Below are 21,558 nucleotides of genomic sequence, written 5' to 3'. Positions count from 1 at the left end.
TTGACAAGATCGGAAGCGAAGCATATGGGACGCAGAGGCAGAAGCACATCTCTGAAGGAAAGGCAGCCGGCGAAGCAGCAGAATGAGAGAGCCAACAGCCTGGACAACGAACGCTCTCCAGGCACCAGGCATCGCTTGCAGGTGAAATGGGCTGTTCAGTGCCAAGGGGGCATCCTCTTCCGCATGTATGGTATTTCTGGGGGCATGCTGCAAAACCATCTCAAAGCTTTGTCATAGTTTTGGAGGAGATCTCAAGTTTTGGGGTTTGGAATTAGTAACAGCTCTCAGCATGTGCACCAGAATGTGCAATAAAGATTCCCTATTTTTTAGGAATGTTTTTATCTCATATATCAATATTTCATATCAATATCTCATTTATTTAAATATATATGCTCAACACACAACAAAAGAGACAAAATAAACAAGAATGAAAGTACCGCCAGTCTCAGCTTACAGAGAGAAATAATAAATATTATAGAATCATTAAACTGTTTTTAGCTGGGGCAATCAGAATAAGATCCACTATTTGACTACTGACTCAAAACCCTAAAATGTATTTTATATAATTAACTTTTTGTTTCTGTTCTTTTGTATATCGTACTTTCGTTTTATTGCTATGGCCGATGGCTGACGCAAATAAAAATTCATTCATTCCTTCATTCAAAAGAGGCTATATGAGATCTAAATGGAACCCCAGCCAGTAACTCAGCTGCTGCATTTTGGACCAGCTGAAGTTTACAATTCATCTTCAATAATCCCTTGATCCTCAGCCAGTCAGGAATTGGCAACTCTATCGACAAGTGGCAAAACAGTGTGCCTAGATGTTTAAATCAATCCAATTATTTTGGGTGTGCTTCATATTTGACATCACTTCATAGATGTCCTAGCTTAATGGGCTGAAGAAAAACACATAAGATTGTGGGAGTGATTTAGACTGAACATTTATTTAAATAGCTGGGTAATAGAGCTTGTTCCAATAAATGAGGAATCTTAAGGGCTGCTTTCATTTATTTACAGATCCCAAGGAAAACTGTGTACGACCAGTTGAATCACATCTTGATCTCAGATGATCAGCTACCAGAAAATATCATTCTGATTAATACCTCTGACTGGCAAGGACAGGTAAGGAGATTTGGAGTCATAAGTACATAGTCATTTTAGCTTAAACCACAAAGGGCCAACTGCAGACAGACCCCTAAATCAGGCATAGGGAAACTCTGGCCCTCCAGATGTTTTGGAACTACAATTCCCATCATCCCTAGCTAGCAGGACCCAGTGGTCAGGGATGTTGGGAATTGTAGTCTCAAAACATCTGAAGGGCCGGAGTTTGCCTATGCCTGCCCTAAATGTTCCAGTCCCCAGATCATTTGGCTGCCTTTTTTCATCTGTTCAATATTCTTTCTGAGTGGCCAGAATTGTGCACAGTATTTCAAATATGGCTGCATCCTAGATTTGTACGAGGGCTTTGCAATAATGGCAATTTTACTTTCAGTCCCTTGTGAAATAGAATTTCCCCTTTTCATGCTGCCAAATTTATCCCTTCTGGTTAGTCACCGAAGTTCTTGTTGCAATTTTTTGGTTCTGTGTGCATCAGTACATTTACAGGGCAATCCTAACCATTCCTACTCAGAAGCAAGCCCTTCTGAATTCAGTAGATATTACTCTCAGGTAAGTGGGGTTAGGATTGCAGCTGCACATTCGTTGAACTTAATTTACCGCCCATGTGTTGCCCATTTATGGCGCTTCTATTGCAGTACTTCTAAGGCAGGCTCCTTGGATGTTCGCTATCCTGAGTAGTCCGGGGGCTTTGCTAACTTGGCTGCTTTACTGCTCACTAGATAATTAATGCACAAATTAAATAGTACCAGTCACAAATTTGGTCTGCCCAAGCTGGGTTTGGTTCATTACATAAAAAGTACTTTACATTTTTTTTTTGTCACAAAATTTGCATCTGATTTTGGACAGCGTTCAAACCCACAGAGGGTCCCAAACCTGGAATCGCAGGGAAATCTGATTGCAGTAGGTGTGAAACTTATCTAGCTCTCACCAAATGAAGAAACTTCAGGAACATAACACAAAGGAAGACTCTCAACCATGGGTCAGCAACCATTTTCAGCCGTGGGCCGGTCCACCGTCCCTCAGACCATGTGGGAGCAGGACTGTATTTTTTTTTGGGGGGGGGGGACGAACAAATTCCAATGCCCCACAAATAACCCAGAGATGCATTTTAAATAAAAGGACACATTCTACTTGTTATGTACTGAAGTTCTCACCCTGGGCCAGCAGGGGGATACTGTAGATAGTTTTCACTCCAGTCCACATATGCAAATAAGGGATTGAAAGTGACGTTCAGTGATTGGATATTTCCAGAAAATGGTTACTGTTGCATTGTAGTGGAGCTCTATATAAGCAGGCTGGCTGAACCCATCAATTCAGTTCTGTTCTGGCCTGTGAATAAACAAGAGCTGTTTGAAGAATCGCTGTGTCATCTGATATGTTCACCCACAACTTAACACTACTCATGTAAAAACCACGCTGATTCCCAGACCATCCGCGGGCCAGATTGAGAAGGCGATTGGGCCGCACCCGGCCCATGGGCCTTAGGTTGCCTACCCCTGCTCTCAACAATAACAGGGCAGAGATAGTCACTGATATTCTTTAATCGTTAATAAGTATAAAAACATTAAGGTCAGATTTGCTCGCTCACCTGAGCTATAATGCCCCTAGCTGCTTGGTTCTCTGTGCTAGGTTGCCGCCCCCGCCCCCCACAGCTGGACGCAATTTTGAAATACAGAGCTGTGCTTTGAAATAAAGTTAGGGAACGTTCTTGTCCTCACAACATATTTTGCTGTGCTTAACAGATACCTCCACTCAATGGCATCCAGTGTTTCTTCTTTCGAAGAGTTCCTTAGAGCTAGGACCCAAAGTAGTGGATTCAAATTACAAGAAACATTGGGGGGGGGAGGAATTCCTGACAGTAAGAGCTGTTTGACAGTAGAACTCTCCTTCCTTGGAGGCTTTTAGGCAGAGGTTGGATGGCCACCTATTACGGATTATTTAGTTGTGGTGTAGTGGTTAAGAGTGGTAGACTCGTAATCTGGTGAACCGGGTTCGCTTCTCCGCTCCTCCACATGCAGCTGCTGGGTGACCTTGGGCTAGTCACACTTCTCTGAAGTCTCTCAGCCCCACTCACCTCACAGAGTGTTTGTTGTGGGGGAGGAAGGGAAAGGAGAATGTTAGCCACTTTGAGACTCCTTCGGGTAGTGATAAAGCGGGAGATCAAATCCAAACTCTTCCTCTTCTAAATGACCCCCAGGGGCCCTTCCAACTCTACAGTTCTTGGATTCCAGGAGACCTTAACGAACCCCAACAATTTTCTCAAGCTAGTTTGCTTGAAGGATTGTTGGCCACTGCAGCCATGTTTGAATCAATTTATGTTAATACAATAGCGTGTAAATTTATAAAAGGACAGTACAGAAATAACTAAAATAAATCAACAATGCATTAAAAATATATACAGAAGGTCCTTTTTTTTTACAGACTTGTATATCATTCTCAGTTTCTTTCAGATATCTTGCAAAAGCATGGCCTTCCAATCGTCTGCACGTGCTCTTCTGCAGATATCCAGGCAGCTTTCAGTACCATTGTCTCTAGAATACAGAGATAGTAAGTTCTTTTTTTTAATGATATTTATATACATGCTCCCTCCCTCCAGATATGCACACACCCTGCAAGGGCCACCTGCTGTGTCCCAGATTCTCTTGCATGGGCCCAGCAGAGCTGCCCTAAGTTTTGCCAGTAAAAAATAAGGCCACAACTCTCGTCCCTAGGGAGAATTTGAGTTGACTTTCCCTGATGACGTCTAGCAAGAGAGATGCTTTTCTAAAACCACTTCATTATTTTACCAATATGTATAAATTACCAAGCGAAAGAATTTTACAATGCGTCTGTCTGAACCATAAGAAACTGACTTTTCTATAGAGGCAGATGGATGAAGCCAACCGCAGATGTTCAGGGAGGGAAGGCGAGGCTCAGAAGAGATGCTGCGGTTGACAGTGTCACCAAGGCAGCTCTCTGTAAACGTCCGTAAAAATGGCAAAAGTAGTTTCTTTCCCAGATAGGTTTCGTCTTAAACAACTGCAGACACAACAAATAAAGAGCTGACTTGTAATATATCAGTGGTTCAGTGCTCATTTCTTCTTTCCAAAATGGAATTTATCTTGAACAATTGCAAACGTAATACAGAGACCACTTGTGATATTGCAGTCGTCATTGTATCACCACCCTGTTCAGCGGAGACACTGGCAGATACAGTGGTGCCTTGCAAGACGAAAAGAATCCGTTCCGCGATTCTCTTCGTCTAGCGGTTTTTTTGCCTTGCGAAGCAAGCCCATTGACAGCTTAGTGGATTAGCGCTATTAGCGGTCTAGCGGCTTTTAGCGATCAGCTGTTAAGCGGCTTATCAGCGGAACAGCTGATAAGCGGCTTAGCGGCTTAGGAAAGGGGGGGAAAAGCGAAAAAAGCCCGCGGGAACTCGCAAGATTTTTTCGTCTTGCGAAGCAACCCCATAGAGAAATTCGTTTAGCGAAGCGCCTCCAAAACGGAAAACCCTTTCGTCTAGCGGGTTTTCCGTCTTGCAAGGCGTTCGTCTTGGGGGGCACCACTGTACCCATGTCATAGAGGGATGATCACTGAGGAAGCTGGGCACTCAACATAATGAATGACCAGCCTCCCTACAAACTGAAAGACAGATGAAACACATTTCCATAAATTTGCTAGCTATAAGCACCAGGCTGTGTGGTACCTCACTGCTTTTACTGCTTGAATCCAAAATTACTTCTGTCAGTATCCATTTTCTTTGTTGCCCTCTGCAGGAATGCATCCCCCCTCCCTTTAATTGTTTGTATTTCCATATAAAGAGTCTGAAACGTGGTTTAAAACATGCAGTTGTAAGCTAATGTCCTCCCCAGTAGCTTCCTTATCTCCTGGTGAGATACCATTATGTATTGAGTAGAAGCCTGCTTGTAGCATCTGTATAAAGACAACTCTTGATAGATGGCTGTTTTCTGGGACGAGCGTAAGTGGCGAGCTCAGCTTCTGCAGCACATAACCCCCAACAGCCCCAATACATCCTTTGCTGTCACAGCAAACTGTGGCCGTGGCACAGGCACTTTCGTGGCCATCCCACCCAGAATGACTTGCTCTGAGGAAGGCCCCTTTAGCTTCGTCCTAACCACAGAGCCTAGGACTCAGAAGATCAGAAGGTCGGCGGTTCAAATCCCCGCAACGGGGTGAGCTTCCGTTGCTCGGTCCCTGCTCCTGCCAACCTAGCAGTTCGAAAGCATGTCCAAGTGCATGTAGATAAATAGGTACTGCTCCGGCGGGAAAGTAAACGGTGTTTCTGTGCGCTGCTCTGGTTTGCCAGAAGCGGCTTAGTCATGCTGGCCACATAACCCGGAAGCTGTACGCCGGCTCCCTCAGCCAATAACGCGAGATGAGCGCCGCAACCCCAGAGTCGGCCACGACTGGACCTTATGGTCAGGGGCCCCTTTACCTTTACCTAGAGCAAAGGAGGGAGGAGATGGGGGCACAGGTTTCATTGGCAGGGGTTCATTGCCGCCCTTCCAGCAACAAAGAAGCAGAAAACTCAAAGTTTTCATTTCTACACTGCCACCACTGCCACGAAGAGGAAAGGGGGCAGAGACAGGAGGAGATGGTGGTGGTGGCTCAGTGTCACGGCTTTGGGAAAGTGTTGCATTCCAAAAGCAAGGAAGGATTGGACTCTGATTAACAAAATACACACGAGGCTTGACCAGCAAGACTCTGGGAGGCAGTGCGAATAATAATCCTCTGTCCACCCCTTGGACCAGGTCGTTTTATTCACAAAAGAACTTTTTACACACTGTTCATAAGAACCAATCAGATGTCCTCTGAGCATTTAAAAAAACCCCACGTGGGACAAAGTCAGATCAGAAGAAATCCTCTTAACTACAAAGAAACTATTTCCTACTTGAGCATGCATACATAGTTCAGAGTACAGTGGTGCCCCGCAAGACGAACGCCTCGCAAGACGGAAAACCCGCTAGACGAAAGGGTTTTCTGTTTTGGAGGCGCTTCACAAAACGGATTTCCCTATGGGCTTGCTTTGCAAGACGAAAATGTCTTGCGAGTTTTTCCAAACCCCCCCCCCCATTTTTCTAAGCTGCTAAGCCGCTTATCAGCTGATCCGATAAGCCGCTAAAAGCCGCTAACCCGCTAATAGCGCTAATCCGCTAAGCTGTCAATGGGCTTGCTTCACAAGACGAAAAAACCGCTAGACGAAGAGACTCGCGGAACGGATTCTTTTCGTCTTGCGAGGCACCATTGTAAATAAAATAGGAATCAAGGAGGAAGGAGGAATGTTTTTAGCAAGCTCCAGAGGTCATAAACAGCAGTAAACAGGAGAGGAAGGACAGGTAGTATTTACTGTCTCCTTGTGAACTCTCTTCCTGGCCCTTAGATTAACAAAACTAAAGAAAGGTACATCAAAGAAGCTAACTACTACCTTTATGGCCCAGGATGCCTGGTGAAGCAACCGGCAACTGGTCTGTGTTTAGAATGCTTATACGTGCCTGTCAGGCATAGAGAAAGCAAATGGCAGAGGTGCAGAGGCTTGTGGGATTTGATCAGAAATTATTGTCAATGAATCAAACCCAGTCACTGCAATGCTTTCATTGCTGACACAATGGCTTGCTCCATATTTAATAATTCCTCATCGTAATCCCACCTGACCCCCCACAGGAAAGCTGTTTCTCCCCCGGTTGCAGCAAGAGCAGAGAAAAGAAGGTAGAGTCCTTTTTAATGAGTTTATTCATTCAGAATAGTGAGCGACAAAAGAATGCGGTAAGCCTGGACAAGCTCCAACTGGGCTCCTCCTCCCTAGCAACAGCATCTCTCCTTACGCAGGCCGTTCGTGGCCAAATGTCTCCGATTCTTTCGTTCCTGCACTCTTAACAAACACCAGGTTCTGGGAGAAGGGGGGGTCAGAAATACTCTCCAGTGACAACGTGTCAGCTGGCTGCCCTGTCCTGCCTCTGTCTCCCTGCCCCCTTCTTCTAACACTTCCCAATTCTTTGGTTCATCTGTCTCTGAGCTGTGACTTTCCTCCAACCCCTCAACCCCCTGCTGTAAATCAAAGCTCTTCTTCTGCAGTGTCAGGACAAGGAGGGTGTGTGTTTGTGTGTGCCCCATTCCACCTCCGTCTCGCCCTCTTGAGTCCATTCCCTGACACTCAGGCAGTGCGACCGCTTGTTAGATTTCTGTTACGCCACTGTGCAGTTTTTGGAGTCACAAGACTCTGTTTACATTCCAGACTGTTGGAAGTTTCACGGGAAATGGGAGACGGATGTTGATGTTACTGGTTTCCCGTTTCTTTGTTCCAGTTGTTCACTGACTCTCACGGAGAGCAGATGCATATTCTTTTCTGTCCTGCGTAGTTAGAAATAAACGTAGCGATGTAGCATATATTTCTCGCCCTTCTGCTGTTTGGATACTCTGTGTAATGGGGAAGTGTGCCTGAAGCCTCATTAAAGGCTTAGGTCGTTAATCACTGTCGGAGGAGAGCCTCGATGGATTCCGAAGTACGTCATGGAGGAGAGCCATTTGAGCTCGGTCACAACGGAAGCTCCGACACCGCTTAGGCCACCCTTGGCTGTAACTCGGTCAATGCTCTGTATGCAAAAGGTCCCAGGTTCAATCCGAAACCCAAGAGAGTCACCGCTGAGCTGCAAGTATCGGTTTTGTAACCTGGTCTAAGGGAGCTCCCTAATACTGGCAAGTATATAGGAAGCCACCTTAGGAGAAGTCAGCCCATTGGTCCATCCTGGCAGCGGCTCTCCAGGGTTTCAATCCAATGATATTTCCGGCCCTACCTGGAGGTGCCAGGGATAGAATGTGCAACCTTCTGCATGCAAAGCAAATGTTCTGCCCTGTAGGTAGCGTACTGATGGTGCCAAAGGTGACATGCATACAAAATTAAGATTGTTGTGGACTGTTTGTCTGATTAATCATAACTTTCTTGCAATTGGAACAAAAACATAGCAAAAAGAAGCAAGCAAACAACAACAAAAAAGCAGGCATGCCACAGTTTCTATCTTTTTAAACAAACCTCCTGTCCTTTGACTAAAGAAAATGGGAGTCACTCTTCTGGTTCATAAGCTGTGTTCCCAGGCTGATGTAACTCACTGTCTAAGAGACCAAAGCACAAATTTGGAAGCCCCTCGTTTAAATCTGCGCTCTGGTAGGAAGTCGCTGAGTGCCTACTTGCTTTCAGTCTTGACCTTCTGTCATGCGTATGTACTTACAGTTAGGTTAATAATGTACGTGGTACAAAATACCCATCAGTCTCTGGATTTTATTTAAAAGCGGTAATGTTCCCTCTCTCTTCAGCTGCAACTGCAATTCTCAGCCTCCCAATCCAATTAAAATTGCAATTGCGGGAGCCCAGAATTACCTCAGTGCTGTGCTGAGGCTCTTTGTAGAACAACTGTCTCACAAAACCCCAGACTGGCTCAGCTACATGAGATTTCTTATCATACCAGTAGGTAAGCAAGCTTTTCTGTCCTTTCTTCTTCCTTTGAATTAACCTATTTCTCACTACATCACAACACAGGAACTGTTTGTCTGTTCAAGTTGTGTTGTCTGCTCTGGTTATAATGCTCTTGCACAGGGTTGCTGGATATTAAATATAACAATGGCAGCCTCTAGAATACCAGCACTTTCCTATCACTCCCCTTCTAAACTTTGTGGCAGAATGAGAAGGATAGCTAGCAGTCAGAGCTTCAACTGGAGTGGAGGTTATTTATACAGTGGTGCCCCACAAGACGAACGCCTCGCAAGACGGAAAACCAGCTAGACGAAAGGGTTTTCCATTTTGGAGGCGCTTCGCAAAACAAATTTCCCTATGGGCTTGCTTCGCAAGACGAAAATGTCTTGCGAGTTCCTGCGGTTTTTTCCCCCTCCCCCCCCTTTTCCTAAGCCGCTAAGCCGCTTATCAGCTGATCCGCTGATAAGCCGCTTCACAGCTGATCGCTAAAAGCCGCTAATAGCGCTAATCCGCTAAACTGTCAATGGGCTTGCTTCGCAAGACGAAAAAACCGCTATACGAAGAGCCTCACGGAACGGATTAATTTCGTCTTGCGAGGCACCACTGTAGTTCCTTCCAGCGTGCATTGCAAATTGAAGCTGAATCTAAGCAAGACAGACGTGCTATAAGTGGACTGTTCCAGTGTGCAGGAGTTGGCAGAATGACCTGTTCTTAATGGGGCCACAAACCCCTTGAAGGGGCTGGTCCATAGTCTGGGATGGTCCTGGAACCATGGTTGTTCCTTGAGGGCCAGCTGGCCTCAGTGGTTAGGAGTGCCTGTGCTGATGTGCCAACCACTGCCATTTCTGCATAGGGATAGCCTGGGCATGGTTACTTGGGCTATGGTAACATCTAAGTTGGAGTACTGTAATTCACTTTACATGGGTCTGCCCTTGAAGACATCTGGAAACTGCAGCTAGTGCAGAATGCTACAGGAGGAATCTCAATAGGGGCAACAGGCCGCAAGCATATAATGCTGTAGTAATCTGACGTCTCCCAACCCCACGGAAGATTTTTATTATGTAACAAAGTTGTATATAATAAGGAGCGTCCTGCTTTATTTCCTACCTTTGTTTCTACCACCTTGTTTGTGACTACTTTCCATTTTAAAAACACTAAGAACGTCTCACAACACAGAAGAGGAAGAAGAAACTGAATTTCAGCGACTTTTCACAATTTTGAGCACATCTTCACCCTGAAGGCAATAAGTTGGGATTTCCTTTCTTCTGACCACTAAAGGGGTATAGACGTAATATATTCTGCACTGCTATTGTGCATCTGCCATACAGAACAGATTTATTTTTTGTGTTGTTTACAGGTTGTCATCCGGTGGCAAAGTATCTGGGTTCCGTTGATTGTCAGTATAACTACTTCTTCCAAGATTTGTCCTGGAAAGATTTATTTAACAGACTCGAAGCACAAAATGCTGGTAAGGCTGTCTTAATACTTATTTGCATCAGGTTGCCTGAATTGATAACTTTGAAAAAGAATAATTGTTTACTGGAGGGCATTGCCACTAATACCTGCTGTGTCCCATTAGTGGAAACGCCCTCCGGTGCCTCTGGAAAAGAGGAAATTTCCTTGCCACAAATTTCTGTCTCCAGAGGGTGCCAGAGGGCATTTCTTTCCTTCGTGTTCTGGGGGTGCTGCTTTCCTGTCTATGCCAGTTGGTGGTGGGTAGTCCTCTATGGTTCTGCAGTTTTTCTGTTTGAGTTGCAGCATTTGGAGGGAAGCTGCTTTCTGCTGCCAAGAGGGTCTGGGCAGCGAAGAAGCAGCATTGCCTACGCAGTGTTTCCCAACCTTGGGCCTCCAGCTGTTTTTGGACTACAACTCCCATCATCCCTAGCTAGCAAGACCAGTGGTCAGGGATGATGGGAATTGTAGTTCAAAAGCAGCTGGAGGCCCAAGGTTGGGAAACACTAGCCTACTGAGCCTGCTGGCTTCACTAGGAGGCAGCATCTCATTAGTGGCAATGCCCTAAGGCATCCCCCGAAAACAGAATTTCACAGTAAGGCAATTTCTGTGCTTTGCTTTCTGAGTCTTCTACCTTCCCAGTTTCCAATGCCTGTTTGTAACAGCACTGGAGGCATCAAAGAAATGCTGATTCCGTCCCATAATTCCACAGCTTTCCACAAATTTGGTTTGATTCTCCTTGAGATGCAGAATATTGTATTCAGCTATTGAATTTTCCTTTTAGAGTCTAATAGTATCTCAAGTCCTCCCACCTGGAGCTGGGAGAAGGTAGCCGTGGTTGGCATCTGCCATTCTACCCTGTTGAATTCGGGTAACAGATGCCATGTCATGGCACTCTTAAGCTGGTACAGAGAAAATAAGGCCGTTGGAGGTGACATGGCCATATTATTTTAAAAAGTAAATGTGAAAAAGAGCTTTATTTGAGAAAAAATGCTCTGTGGATGTGTTGTGTACAAAAATCAGAACAGTCATCACCATGATGCCCTCCTTATGACTCTGACTGGTTGTTGTTGGAAACAGAAACGTTGGGAAGATTCAGCAAGCAGTTCTTGCTACTCTGGGCCCCTTCAGGAGGAAGGGTGGGGTATAAATTGGGTGGATGAATGGATGGATGGTGTCAGGGAACTGACATCAGAGCGAGAGGCGGAGGCAGGGCTCCAGAGCGATGCCGGAGAGGGGACCAGCAGGGGGGAAGGAATTCAGCGTAACACCAGTAGAGAAGAGAGGGAGATGGAGGAATTGGAGACAGGTCTCCAAGACCCTTCACCAGAGACTAGTGGAGAGAGCGCTGGCACGCCCCTGCCTTCCCCTTACTTGCGCAAACGAGTTCCGTGCAGGGAAAGTAGGAGGAGACTTGGCGTCAAACAGCTCTTATGCTGGAAGAGGTTCAAGAAACGCCCACTGACGGATTCTGCAAGTGACTGACCGGTCACGGAGTGAGGGCTGTCAGCCAAGGCATGGTTGGCCAGGCAATCTAACTAAAACTGAAGGCAACTTACGCACAAGTAACCCCCTTACAACCATTACAGATGGACTTGCAGTTCCTTCCAAATGCAGTGGTGCCTCGCAAGACGAAATTAATCCGTTCTGTGAGGCTCTTCGTATAGCGGTTTTTTCGTCTTGCGAAGCAAGCCCATTGACAGCTTAGCGGATTAGCGCTATTAGCGGTTTAGCGGCTTTTAGCGATCAGCTGTGAAGCGGCTTATCAGTGGATCAGCTGATAAGCGGCTTAGCGGCTTAGGAAAAGGGGGGAAAAGGGAAAAAAAACCGCAGGAACTCGCAAGACATTTTCGTCTTGCGAAGCAAGCCCATAGGGAAATTCGTTTTGCGAAGCACCTCCAAAACGGAAAACCCTTTTGTCTAGCGGGTTTTCCGTCTTGCGAGGCATTCGTCTTGCGGGGCACCACTGTGCATGGCAAATGGTCGTTGTGCTTCTTTTTCTCTCTCTCTGTTTCAGTCCAGGAATCACCTGACATTGTCTCCAGAATAACTCAGTACCTAGTGGGAGCAAACTGTGCCCACCAGTTGCCCATTGCAGAAGCCATGTTGACATACAAGCAGAAAAGGTACATTTTTAATGAAAAAGCAACTTCTCCTTGATAGCCAGGAAATCCAGGCAGCTGGACGACATTTTCCAAGTATGATAAGCCAGTCAATAGCACTTTCGATAATAATCAATTCAAAGCAAAGTACTGCTTGTGGAAATATTTGTACTTTGAATGCAGCCCATGTGATATTACAGAAAGGCAGCTAGGTCCTTGTACAGTGGTACCTCGGGTTACAGACGCTTCAGGTTACAGACGCTTCAGGTTACAGACTCCACTAACCCAGAAATAGTACCTCGGGTTAAGAACTTTGCTTCAGGAAGAGAACAGAAATCCCGCAGCAGCAGCAGCGGGAGGCCCCATTAGCTAAAGTGGTACCTCAGGTTAAGAACAGTTTCAGGTTAAGAATGGACCTTTGGAATGAATTAAGTTCTTAACCTGAGGTACCAGTGTATTGGCTTGGTAGTGTGGGAATCTCAGCATCGCCATTTTGTCCTGTGCCATCTGTATAACATGAAGAGCTTTTCAGCTGCGCAACGCATATATTACACAGCTTCACAAATTAGAGAAGCTTCGCTTCCTTGGAAATTGATAGGCTGCCTCCTCCCCACCCCCAAAAAAACAAAGAGTAAAGCTTAACATAAGAAGAAGAAAAAAAAAAGAATCCCAAAAGCCTGGTGTAGAAAATCAAAGGCAACAAGCACTACATTGCAGGGGTTAGACTGGATGACCCTAGGGGTCCCTTAAAATCTACACAATTCTACAATTCCATAAGCACATCAGACTGAGTGCAAATCCATTCAGGCTTGTCTAACGTTTGAAAAGGTGAATTGAGTTATCATTGCTACCTATGACTTCTGGCGGTTCCCTCACTGCGAGAAGTGAGGTTACAGGGCCTTCTCGGTAGCGGCGCCCGCCTTGTGGAATGCCCTCCCATCAGATGTCAAGGAAATAAGCAGCTATCCTATTTTTAAAAGACATCTGAAGGCAGCCCAGTTTAGGGAAGTTTTTAATGTTGAATGCTGTATTGTGTTTTTAATATTTGATTGGGAGCAAAGTGGCTGGGGAAACTCAGCCAGATGGACGGGGTATAAATAATAAATTATTATTATTATTTATGATCTAAAAATGGTTTAGTAGTTAATGCAATTGGGAAAGGTGCTTGCCTACCAAAGGTCTGATCGCAGTCTCTCTCATCTATCCAAAAGCTGGCCATTCCTGCTAGTCCTTATCAAGGTGGGAGCTGCCTGTCACTCAGCAGAACGGGACTGGCAGCAGCGCTGAGCTTCCCCACACTACCATGATAATGTGAGATGGGACCACATGAGAGGAGCCGACACTGCAGCTCCTCTCCCTGCACTGCCCCCCCCGAAAGAACTGGGTTCATGTCAGAATGGGGAGGACCCGCAGCATGGCAGCTTCTCCAAAGGCGGCTGCCATGGCAGTGGAAATTTAAGGAGGATTGGCTCTGCTGTGGCTTCCATTCCACTGGGATCCAGTGTTAACGTTTTGTTTGTCTCCCTAAGTATAATAATTTATTTATTTTTCTTTTGATTGCTTCTGAAAAGGAAAAAGAACTTTCATTTTGAATTTAATATAAGGTACTTGTCTGTCTAGATCACCCTCTTCTTATCCTATACGTATTATTTCCTTTGCTGGTCTTTCACCACCTTCATGGTATTTATAAGGCTGGAATGTTCAATTTGTATAATATATATATATATATTATATATATTTGCTTTCGTAGATTTTCACGGGTACAGGAATGCAGGTTTTGGTGTCCTCGGGTGTCTTCCCGTGTAAAAGTTGGGGTGTCTAGGCGACGTTTCGACGAATCATCCAGTAGCCAATCCATGGTGGCACCTCCGGATGCTGCACCCCCCTGCAATCCCTACACAGATCTGGCTGACACAAGCCACAAAACCACAGCTCGCCCCTATACACGAAGCCAAGCCAGAGCACAACTAAGTACAGTACAGCCATCTTCTCAGGAAAACTCTTCACAAAGTTCAAGAGGTCAAGACACAAAGACTTTAACAACTAATCCACACCTAATGACCCACCTAAGTGGTACTCAGGATATCACTCAAGAAATCACTCAAGATATCTCTCAAGTAATTAAGGAACAAAAGAAGAAAAGGCACACTAGCCTGGGAACTTCCTCTCTGCCCAGAACATTGGAGGCTATACACCACACCCCCTCTACAGTATTTATAGGAACTCAAACACTGAGATCCTGCTCTGTTCCAGTAACAAGAAGCCGAAAGCACCAGCCTGAAGATGACGAGTGAGACCTCGTCGAAACGTCGCCTAGACACCCCAACTTTTACACGGGAAGACACCCGAGGACACCAAAACCTATATATTATATATGTGTGTATATATATATATATATATATATATATATATATATATATATACACACACACACACACGCAATTTGCTGCTTTTGACATTATTTGAAGAGGCAGAATACATTGTCCAAAAGAATCAAGAGTAAAAGGCATTTACTCAAAAATGACCTCTACAAATACAGAACAGATGGTTGAGGTAAAGTTTGTATAGGTCATTCCGTAAGTTAGTGCTAACGCACTTCAATGCTGAATGGCTGGTTATTTAGCTCAGCAAGTTCTGAAATAGCCCATACAACTTTTTTTCCAATTCACATACCCCTTCCCTCTCTGCATATGCTATAGCAATTGTGGTAAGGAGGCTGCTATGGCTAGGACCATTCTGCATGCTGCTTAGCTTGCCCTCTTTGTCCTACCTAAGGTGTTTGGAAGACACACTAAGTTGCATTTCTCTGGAAAGCAGTGGCCATGGGAACTCCAAAATCATCAGTCTCTTGTCTCATTGGTGGACATTAGCCTAAATGCTGGGGATGAAGAGGTTGACACCTGCTTATTTTTTTAATTTTAATTTTTTGCTTTAGGAATTGCTATGCTATTATCCTGTAGTAATAATGGTTTTGTTTCATCTTCACTTTAGCAATATTAAATTGATTTGGAAGAGAGATAGAATTTCCCCAAATATCTTTCACAATGGACTTTGCCCATCCCTTTTTGGTATACATTCAGAACTCCAGAAACAAGAATGGAGCCTGGGAAATCTTTCTGCTGGAAAATTCCAGCTTGCATTGGCTTGAATGGGTTTTTGGAAATCCATATTATTCGGCAACGAAAGCAAATGTGGAAATGAAAAAAAGCAAAGTCTTGAGAAAGGTGGGGACATAGACACTGTAGACAAATCTGGAGCTATCATGGGGCACTTATTCATATTAAATGGTCCATAAAGGGACCATTATTCTGTTCCAGTTCAGTTAAATGATCCGAGTGACTCCATGATAGTAAGTGTGCTCACATTGCTGCATCAAAGTATTTGCATATAGAGGGAAAAGACCACCCTCCATTTTATTGTATTTATTAATGTCCTAGCAGATACGCTGGGCTTTTTCTTGCCCCAATAAAGTCTATCAATGGTTTTGGACATGCCATAATCACTTAGGTCCATTTTGAGTAGAATATTTTTTAAAAGAAATAATATTTTTGGAAGTGTCATGATCTTATCTGTTGCCATCTTTCCCATCCATGCTTTCCATAGAAATGTAGCTTCCACGAGTGTGGATACGACTGTGTTTGTGTCTCACACTCGGAGCATAACAGTCCCGAATAAGCCACTCTGTTAATAATTGTATGTCAGTGCAATTCTATTGGTTCAGGATTATGTAAGCACTTGGTACAAAAATGATAGCCATTTCAAAGAATATTAGGGTGCATTAGGAATGGTTTCATAGGGCCTTGCTTTCTGCCCCAAGCAACTGCTGTATCTGAGCTGAGCTCTCTCATGAGCACTTTAATTTCTCTTTAGACCTTCCCTTTTCCTTTGGGGCTTTCCCAATTTCTTATGTGGCCGAAGGCAAGCAACTTCAAATCTACATGGGTCTTGAACAGATCTAGTGCAAGGGCAGAAAATTCTACAAGACAGCAATTAACTGGGAGTAGGCCAATGAGACTCAGTAGAACTTCCTTCCAGAACTTCCTTCTGAGTAATTCTGCACAGGATTACTCCGCCATTGTATTTGGGATCTTCATATTCTTTTATTGCGTTCTTTCAGTCGGCCCTAGTGATCTGAGGAATTGAAAAAGAGAAACATTTTTAGAGTTCTTTAGTACATCAGTATATGTGAACTCTTTCCCAAGCAGTTTCCCAACAATCTCTGTGATGCTGACTGACCATAGCTGTCAACTTTTCCATTTTTTTAAAAGGGAAATTCCCTTATACCGAATAGGATTCCTCGCAAGAAAAGAGAAAAGTTGACAGCTATGTGACTGACTCAAGTCCCTGCCCCCTTTCCTTCCTTCTCCATTCTTGGTCATGGCAAAAATGAACCAAAACACTGTTGCACGAATTTCGTATGTGTTTTCGGAAGCTTCCTTCTGTCTGTTTGGGAGTACTGTATATGGTGATGAGTTCAGGTGCTTGGAAGAGAAAGAGTCCCTGGAAAATCTAATGTGGCATTTTAATCCTTTTGAGGTAATTCTGCTTGAAATCCAACCAACCTACTTCCTTGGGTTTGGTCCATTTCAGCATCTGATAAATAGGACTCTTAAGGCCCTAAGATGAATTTTTTAGTTTTCCAGACTGTCATATGCTTGGGTTTGAAAGCAAAGGCACTAGTGAGGGTATAGGAGACTCCAAGTAAAAATGAAGAAAGAGTGCAATTTGAGCAGGATTTGAGTACAAGCGTCCAGCAACTGACGTTCAGAAGCACATTGTCTCCAAATGTTCAAAACTTACATTTCACACTTCACTTCCTTCCTTTCTGTCATATGTTGTTGACCCCAAGTGAAAGGCTTTCTCACTGGCTTGGTTTGACAATATACCTCCTGCTTCTCAAAAACACTTCATTTGGAACAAACCTTTGGTTGCAGTGAAAGAAGCCATTTTGAGCCATTTTGTGTTGGTTTGCCCCTGACTGGAGCAAACTCTGGCAGTTCTTTTCACAACCTGGCAGTAAAAGCTATCCATTATATTAAAAAAGCAATGAATGGGAGTATAAGCTTTAGATAAATATGCCCTGCACTAGCTGCCATTTTTAGAAGTTGCCTTAAGTGGAGATACATGATCTGGACACATGGACTGGATGGGAATTTTGTGTTATTAGGTTACCTGAAGGTTTGCCTCTCATCATATAAACCGTCTCTGACTCTTGTGTTCATTCTCCGAGGCCCTTCTTTGTGTGCCTCCACCAAATCATATAATCATAGAATCATAGAGTTGGAAGAGACCACAAGGGCCATCGAGTCCAACCCCCTGCCAAGCAGGAAACACCATCAGAGCACTCCTGACATATGGTTGTCAAGCCTCTGCTTAAAGACCTCCAAAGAAGGAGACTCCACCACACTCCTTGGCAGCAAATTCCACTGTCGAACAGCTCTTACTGTCAGGAAGTTCTTCCTAATGTTTAGGTGGAATCTTCTTTCTTGTAGTTTGGAACCATTGCTCTGTGTCCGCTTCTCTGGAGCAGCAGAAAACAACCTTTCTCCCTCCTCTATGATGTCTGGAAGGTGGCAACACCAGAACGGGCCTTTTCTGCTGTGGCTCCCCGCTTGTGGAATGAATGCTTTCCCCATGGAGGCTGGCTGGGTGCCTTCATTATTTATATTTTAGGTGCCTGGGGAATCAGCCTGGGCTGATTAATATTCTACAGCCTTTACAATGTGTCTGTGGGAAGGTGTGGGGTGGGTTTTTATCTTCTGTTATTTTTCTTTCAAAACTTGTTTTTTTATATTGTATTTTACTCTGTGGGTAAAACCTCAGTGCCTAGGGCTTGCTGATCGTATGGTCGGCGGTTCGAATCTCCGCGGCGGGGTGAGCTCCCGTCTTTCGGTCCCAGCTCCTGCCCACCTAGCAGTTCGAAAGCACCCTTAAGTGCAAGTAGATAAATAGGTACCACTTTATAGAGGGAAGGTAAACGGCGTTTCCGTGTGCTGCGCTGGTGCTGGCTCGCCAGAGCAGCTTCGCCACGCTGGCCACGTGACCCGGAAGTGTCTCCGGATAGCGCTGGCCCCCGGCCTCTTAAGTGAGATGGGCGCACAACCCTAGAGTCAGACACGACTGGCCCGTACGGGCAGGGGTACCTTTACCTTTTTACTCTGTAAACTGCCCTGAGATCTTGTGATGAAGGGCAGTATATGAATATAATAAATACAATACAATACAATACAATACAATACAATAAGTAAATGGTACCTAGTTTTACATCGCAAAATGCATAATATTTGCTTGTAATGGGCAATTCAACATAATCTACGTATACTGTTTGTCACCTCTTTTATATATTATTTGAATAAATTTTCTCTTTATGTTAAATCATGTTGCTCTAACTACACAAGTGTCAAAGTAAGGACAAGTGTGCTGTTTTTATGAGTGTAGGGTGTGTCTGCGCATGCTTGTGTGCACATGTCCGTGTGCCGGCTAAATTTCATTCTGCATGGGTTTGCAGCAGAAGAATTATTCTGGGCATATAGAGAAGTCCATGCTTGCATGTTTTTTGCAACCACTGCATGCTTGATAGTAACAATAAGAAAATTTCCAGCTTCTGGCTTTTGAAATGATCTTGATTCTCTGATCTTTTTAGCCCAGATGAAGAATCTGCTCAGAAGTTCATCCCTTTTGTTGGAGTGAGTAGTATTTTTTTCCATTAAGAACTCTGACAAATTTTCATCCCCAAATATTTTCATGGTGAAAAGTGTGCTTTCAGAGATTACAACAGACACCCCCAAATCCCCGTCTTTCATTTTTCCACATTTTTTTTTATGCCTGTTTACAGCTGTTACATCCACAATCTGTGGCAGCAGCATAATTTTTAACAAATCCGAAGATGACCTTTTCCTTCTCAATCACAGATCATGTTAGTTGATATCCTGATGTTGTGGAGCTACATAGTCAGTCATATTTGGTTATGTTATGCAACCAAAGCTGTATTGCCCTCACTCTGAAACTCTGATCCAGTTTTATATGCACATGCCCACATTGAACCTTGCATCCCATTAAGAGCAATTGCAATATTTCCTTGGATACTTCAGGTCTGATCCTTCCCATTTACTGCACTATGCTCTGACCTCAATGCTGGTAACCAAATTTATTTTACTTTTTTATTTATTGAAATCGTATACTGCCCTTCACCTGAAGATTGCAACATTGAAATTCAAAATGAAAACACAAAATACAGAATAAAACAAAAACAAACCGGTAATACCCCACCTCCCACAAAACGGTTAACGTTAGCCTGATTAGCAAGTCAGTGGGGGCACATTTCCCACCCCCAAAGCACTTCTCTTTTGAGCTTCCCTCAACAACAAAGTCAGCTGCTTTTCAATGGGTACAGGAAACCGATTAAACTGTCACTGCAGAGCTAATAATTCTATGTAAAATGTTTTTCTTCTTTCAGGTGGTAAAAGTTGGAATAGTTGAACAGTCCTCTGCAACTTCAGGTAATAAAAACTTTCAACGATGTTGTCATTTCTCACTAAACCATGGCATGGACGTTGGAGGCCGGTAGTCTGACTATAGTCCAAGCGATCCCAGATGTCTGGTTTTCAGTTGTATTTTATAATAGTGCCCCAACAGAAGTATATTGTCCAGATCAAGGGAAGCAATAGTCTCGGCTCTGTTCTGCGACCAGTTCTGAGCAACACAGTTGAAGAAGGATCTTGACAAGCTGGAAGGTGTGACGATGCTGGAGCCCTACTGCCTTGGCAAGAGGGCTCTTGGTCCCCATCGGAGCATCACATCTCCCTCCCTAAACCGGGCAAAAGCTTCCTGGGCTTTGTGAGGGAGGCACCAGGCTTTAAAGGTTTAATACTCTAATTTACTGGGAACGTTTAGGGGACTAGCATAGTCTCTCTAGTCCACTGACCTCACTCCATTGCATGCTCACAAGGTCTTTCAGCTTCCGAGCACAATTCAAAGTGTTGGTGCTGACCTTTAAAGCCCTAAAGGGCCTTGGTCCTGTATACCTGAAGGAGCATCTCCACCCCCATCGTTCTACCCAGAAACTGAGGTCCAGCACCGCGGTCCTTCTGGCGGTTCCCTCACTGCGAGAAGCCAAGTTACAGGGAACCAGGCAGAGGGCCTTCTCGGTAGTGGCACCCGCCCTGTGGAATGCCCTCCCACCAGATGTCAAAGAGAACAACAACTACCAGACTTTTAGAAGACATCTGAAGGCAGCCCTGTTTAGGGAAGCTTTTAATGTTTGATGTATTATGGTATTTTAATATTTTGTTGGAAGCCACTCAGAGTGGCTGGGGAAGCCCAGCCAGATGGGTGGGATATAAACAATACAGTGGTGCCTCGCAAGACGAAATTAATCCGTTCCGCGAGTCTCTTCGTCTAGCGGTTTTTTTGTCTTGCGAAGCAAGCCCATTGACGGCTTAGCGGATTAGTGCTATTAGCGCTATTAGTGGCTTTTAGTGGCTTATTGGCTTATCGGATAAGCAGATAAGCGGCTTAGCGGCTTAGAAAAAGGGGGGGGGAGGAAAAAACCCCTGCAGGAACTCGCAAGACATTTTCGTCTTGTGAAGCAAGCCCATAGGAAATTCGTTTTGCGAAGCACCTCCAAAACGGAAAACCCTTTCGTCTAGCGGGTTTTCCGTCTTGCGAGGCATTCGTCTTGCGGGGCACCATTGTAAATAATAATAATAATAATAATAATAATAATAATAATAATAGGTGACCCATCACCATTAGGTCCAGTCGTGACCGACTCTGGGATAGTCCTTTGCTATAGGTTGATGCTGTTGTCTGGCAGTATCATTTTTTTATCCACATGGCTCTCCGTAGACCCCTGACTAACTTCCTCTCAGCGGTAGCCGTCCCCCTGAGACCGTGTGCTGAAGCAGAGCACACAGCAAAACACACACAAAAGCAAAGCCTCCAAGCAGCTCAGGCAAGCAAGCAGCTCGTTTCCAAAAGACACAAGCTCACTTTGTTCTGTGTCTTCCACTAATCCCTCACAAACACCCTCAAGCAAACTCAGAAGGAAAGCAGGTTGAATGCTCACTGCCACAGAACCACCCTGAAAACCAATCAGAAGGAATGCTCAATAAAAACAATATAATTTAACCTCCATGTCAGCTTTGTGTGAGCAAATTGGGATCAAAGCTCTGGAGGAGCCCCTACATCAGCAAAGCTAAATCAGGGATTTGTTACCATTTATCTCATTCCTTTGGAAAAATACACTAACCTGACTTGTGAGTAATTTAGGAGGGTATAACTTCATTTTCATTATAAGCTTTCTTATTCACATTAGTTTTCTTTCCCCCTCTCTCTGTGTGTTGTAATATGTGTACTTCAACTTCAATCGAATATTGAAAAGATATTCATAAAAGGATTGTGGAAAATTACAAAATTTAC

General features: G+C 44.4%; 1 protein-coding gene across 8 annotated transcripts in view; it reads left to right on the top strand.

Moving 5' to 3' along the window:
• PACS2 (phosphofurin acidic cluster sorting protein 2) overlaps positions 1-21,558 on the top strand; it is a 51,655-nt gene that overhangs the window by 21,310 nt on the left and 8,787 nt on the right. For 4 of the 8 annotated variants that reach the window (XR_014159052.1, XM_081872657.1, XM_081872656.1 and 1 more), the window contains exons 13-21: positions 9-141; positions 1,018-1,122; positions 3,560-3,666; positions 8,428-8,582; positions 9,942-10,052; positions 12,054-12,162; positions 13,710-13,742; positions 18,782-18,824; positions 19,595-19,637. Coding sequence is in view for 6 of the 8 variants with exons in the window: in XM_081872657.1 (XP_081728783.1) it covers positions 9-141; positions 1,018-1,122; positions 3,560-3,666; positions 8,428-8,582; positions 9,942-10,052; positions 12,054-12,162; positions 13,710-13,742; positions 18,782-18,824; positions 19,595-19,637 (839 nt within the window). In the remaining 2 variants the exon portion in view is untranslated. The remainder of the gene's footprint in view (positions 1-8; positions 142-1,017; positions 1,123-3,559; positions 3,667-8,427; positions 8,583-9,941; positions 10,053-12,053; positions 12,163-13,709; positions 13,743-18,781; positions 18,825-19,594; positions 19,638-21,558) is intronic. The other 4 variants (XR_014159051.1, XM_081872661.1, XM_081872658.1 and 1 more) reach the window with 2 other exon arrangements.

This window comes from Podarcis erhardii (genome assembly GCF_964252035.2).
Source record: "Podarcis erhardii genome assembly, chromosome: 8".
In the NCBI taxonomy this organism is placed as follows: Eukaryota; Metazoa; Chordata; class Lepidosauria; order Squamata; family Lacertidae; genus Podarcis; species Podarcis erhardii.
Note: the sequence above shows the minus strand (reverse complement) of the source record. Positions and strands in the feature narration are given on the sequence as shown.